This window comes from Osmerus mordax, chromosome 6 (assembly GCF_038355195.1).
Source record: "Osmerus mordax isolate fOsmMor3 chromosome 6, fOsmMor3.pri, whole genome shotgun sequence".
Taxonomy (NCBI): domain Eukaryota; kingdom Metazoa; phylum Chordata; class Actinopteri; order Osmeriformes; family Osmeridae; genus Osmerus; species Osmerus mordax.
In genome coordinates this window covers 833185-835108 of record NC_090055.1, presented here as the reverse complement: position 1 = coordinate 835108, position 1924 = coordinate 833185, and the positions used below count along the sequence as shown (strand labels likewise).

The 1924-nt window shown below is 51.4% G+C and overlaps 1 protein-coding gene across 1 annotated transcript in view; it reads left to right on the top strand.

Annotated features, from left to right (window-relative positions):
- atp8b2 (ATPase phospholipid transporting 8B2) overlaps positions 1-1924 on the top strand; it is an 18836-nt gene that overhangs the window by 10894 nt on the left and 6018 nt on the right. Inside the window, 6 exon segments of the mRNA XM_067237471.1 lie at positions 21-185; positions 726-836; positions 839-913; positions 1273-1388; positions 1626-1665; positions 1668-1789. Coding sequence (XP_067093572.1) covers positions 21-185; positions 726-836; positions 839-913; positions 1273-1388; positions 1626-1665; positions 1668-1789 — 629 coding nt within the window.

Sequence of the window (1924 nt, the reverse complement as noted above, 5' to 3'; positions counted from 1 at the left end):
TTCCTGTGGGTGTGTCTCTCTCCAGAGGTTGGACTTCTCCACATTCAACCCTCTGGCAGATCCAGACTTCTGTTTCCATGACGTCAGTCTGCTGGAGGCGGTGAAGGTGGGGGACCCCCACACACACGAGTTCTTCCGCCTGCTCTCCCTCTGTCACACCGTCATGAGCGAGGAGAAGAGTGAGGGTGAGGAAGAGGGAGGGGAGGAGGAAGGGGGAGGAGGGAGGGGGGGGGAGCGAGGGAGGGGAGGAAGATGGGAATGGATGGATGAGGGGAGTCAGGTGGCTGAGCGGTTAGGGAATTGGGCTAGCAATCTGAAGGTTGCTAGTTCGATTCCCAGCCATGCCAAATGACGTTGTGTCCTTAGGCAAGGCACTTCACCCTACTTGCTTCGGGGTGGGAATGTCCCTGTACTTACTGTAAGTCGCTCTGGATAAGAGCGTCTGCTAAATGACTAAATGTAAATGTAAATGGATGAGAAACAGATCATTGTACAGGAATAAATAAGTACATTTGACTAATATGAAAGAAAGGTCACAATAGCCTTTTGTATTTCTGTTTGTCTCTATTGCTCTTTCTATCTCCATCCCTGTTTATCCCTCTCTCTCTCTCCTCTCTCTCTCTCTCCTCTCTCTCTCTCTCTCTCTCTCTTCTCTCTCTCTCTCTCTCTCTCTCTCTCTTCTCTCTCTCTCTCTCTCTCTCTCTCTCTCCCCCCCCCCGTGACAGGGTCTCTGGTGTACAAGGCCCAGTCTCCAGACGAGGGCGCTCTGGTGACGGCAGCTCGGAACTTTGGCTTTGTGCTGCGTTCCCGGACCCCCGGCACGGTGACCATCACTGAGCTGGCCGGCCCGTCACCTACACGCTGCTCGCCATCCTGGACTTCAACAACATACGCAAGAGGATGTCTGTCATAGGTCCGCACGCACACACACACACAACAGACACACACTGCACATATTCTACCTGCCAACCCTCACATTGCCCATCTGTCTGTATCTATAAATCTGAATCTCAGTGTTCAAAGAACATTTTAGGATGGATAGTCTAGCAGAGGGGCTTGTCATTTTATGAAGATGGATTTTTAGCCTTATAGAAATATATTGGATTGTGTTTGTTCTCTGAACCATAATATTATTGTAGAATTATTTAAATCACGAGCCGATGTAATACCCGGTATTCTGACAAGGACTGGGCAATAAATGATGTTGGTGTTGTATTGCCCTGCGGTGTGTGTGTGTGTGTGTGTGCGTGTGTGTGTGCGTGCGGGGGACAGTGCGTAGCCCGCAGGGTAGAATCAGACTGTACTGTAAGGGAGCTGACACTCTGCTGTTTGAGAGGCTGCACCCCTCCAGCCAAGAGCTGATGATCATCACCCTGGATCACCTCAATGTGAGTCTCACACACACACACACACACACACACACACACACACACACACACACAGGTGCTGGCCAAGTCATTGTGTGATGTCATGTTGTAAATGCACCACCCCCCTCTAGTGGCTGTTGGAGGTAACTGACTCGCTTCAACTCTGCTGACCTCAGTATTACAGGGACAGTCGTAAAATACCCCTGTGTCCCGTGAGCAGGTCTACATTGTGTGTGTGTGTGTGTGTGTGTGTGTCAGGAGTACGCAGCGGAGGGGCTGCGTACGCTGGTGCTGGCCTACAGGACCTGTCAGAGGAGCAGTGGGAGGACTGGGCTGAGAACCACCGCTGCGCAGACACAGCCACCGATCACCGTGACGACCGGCTGGCCGCTGCCTACGAGCAGATAGAACAGGACATGGTGGTGTGTGATTGTGTGTGTGTGTGTGTGTGTGTGATTGTGTCTTTTTAACCTTTAGAAGATCCCATGATTGTTGTGCTGGAGAAGGTCAGAAGCACATCATTTGTGTGTGTGTGTGTGTGTGTGTGTGTGTGTGTG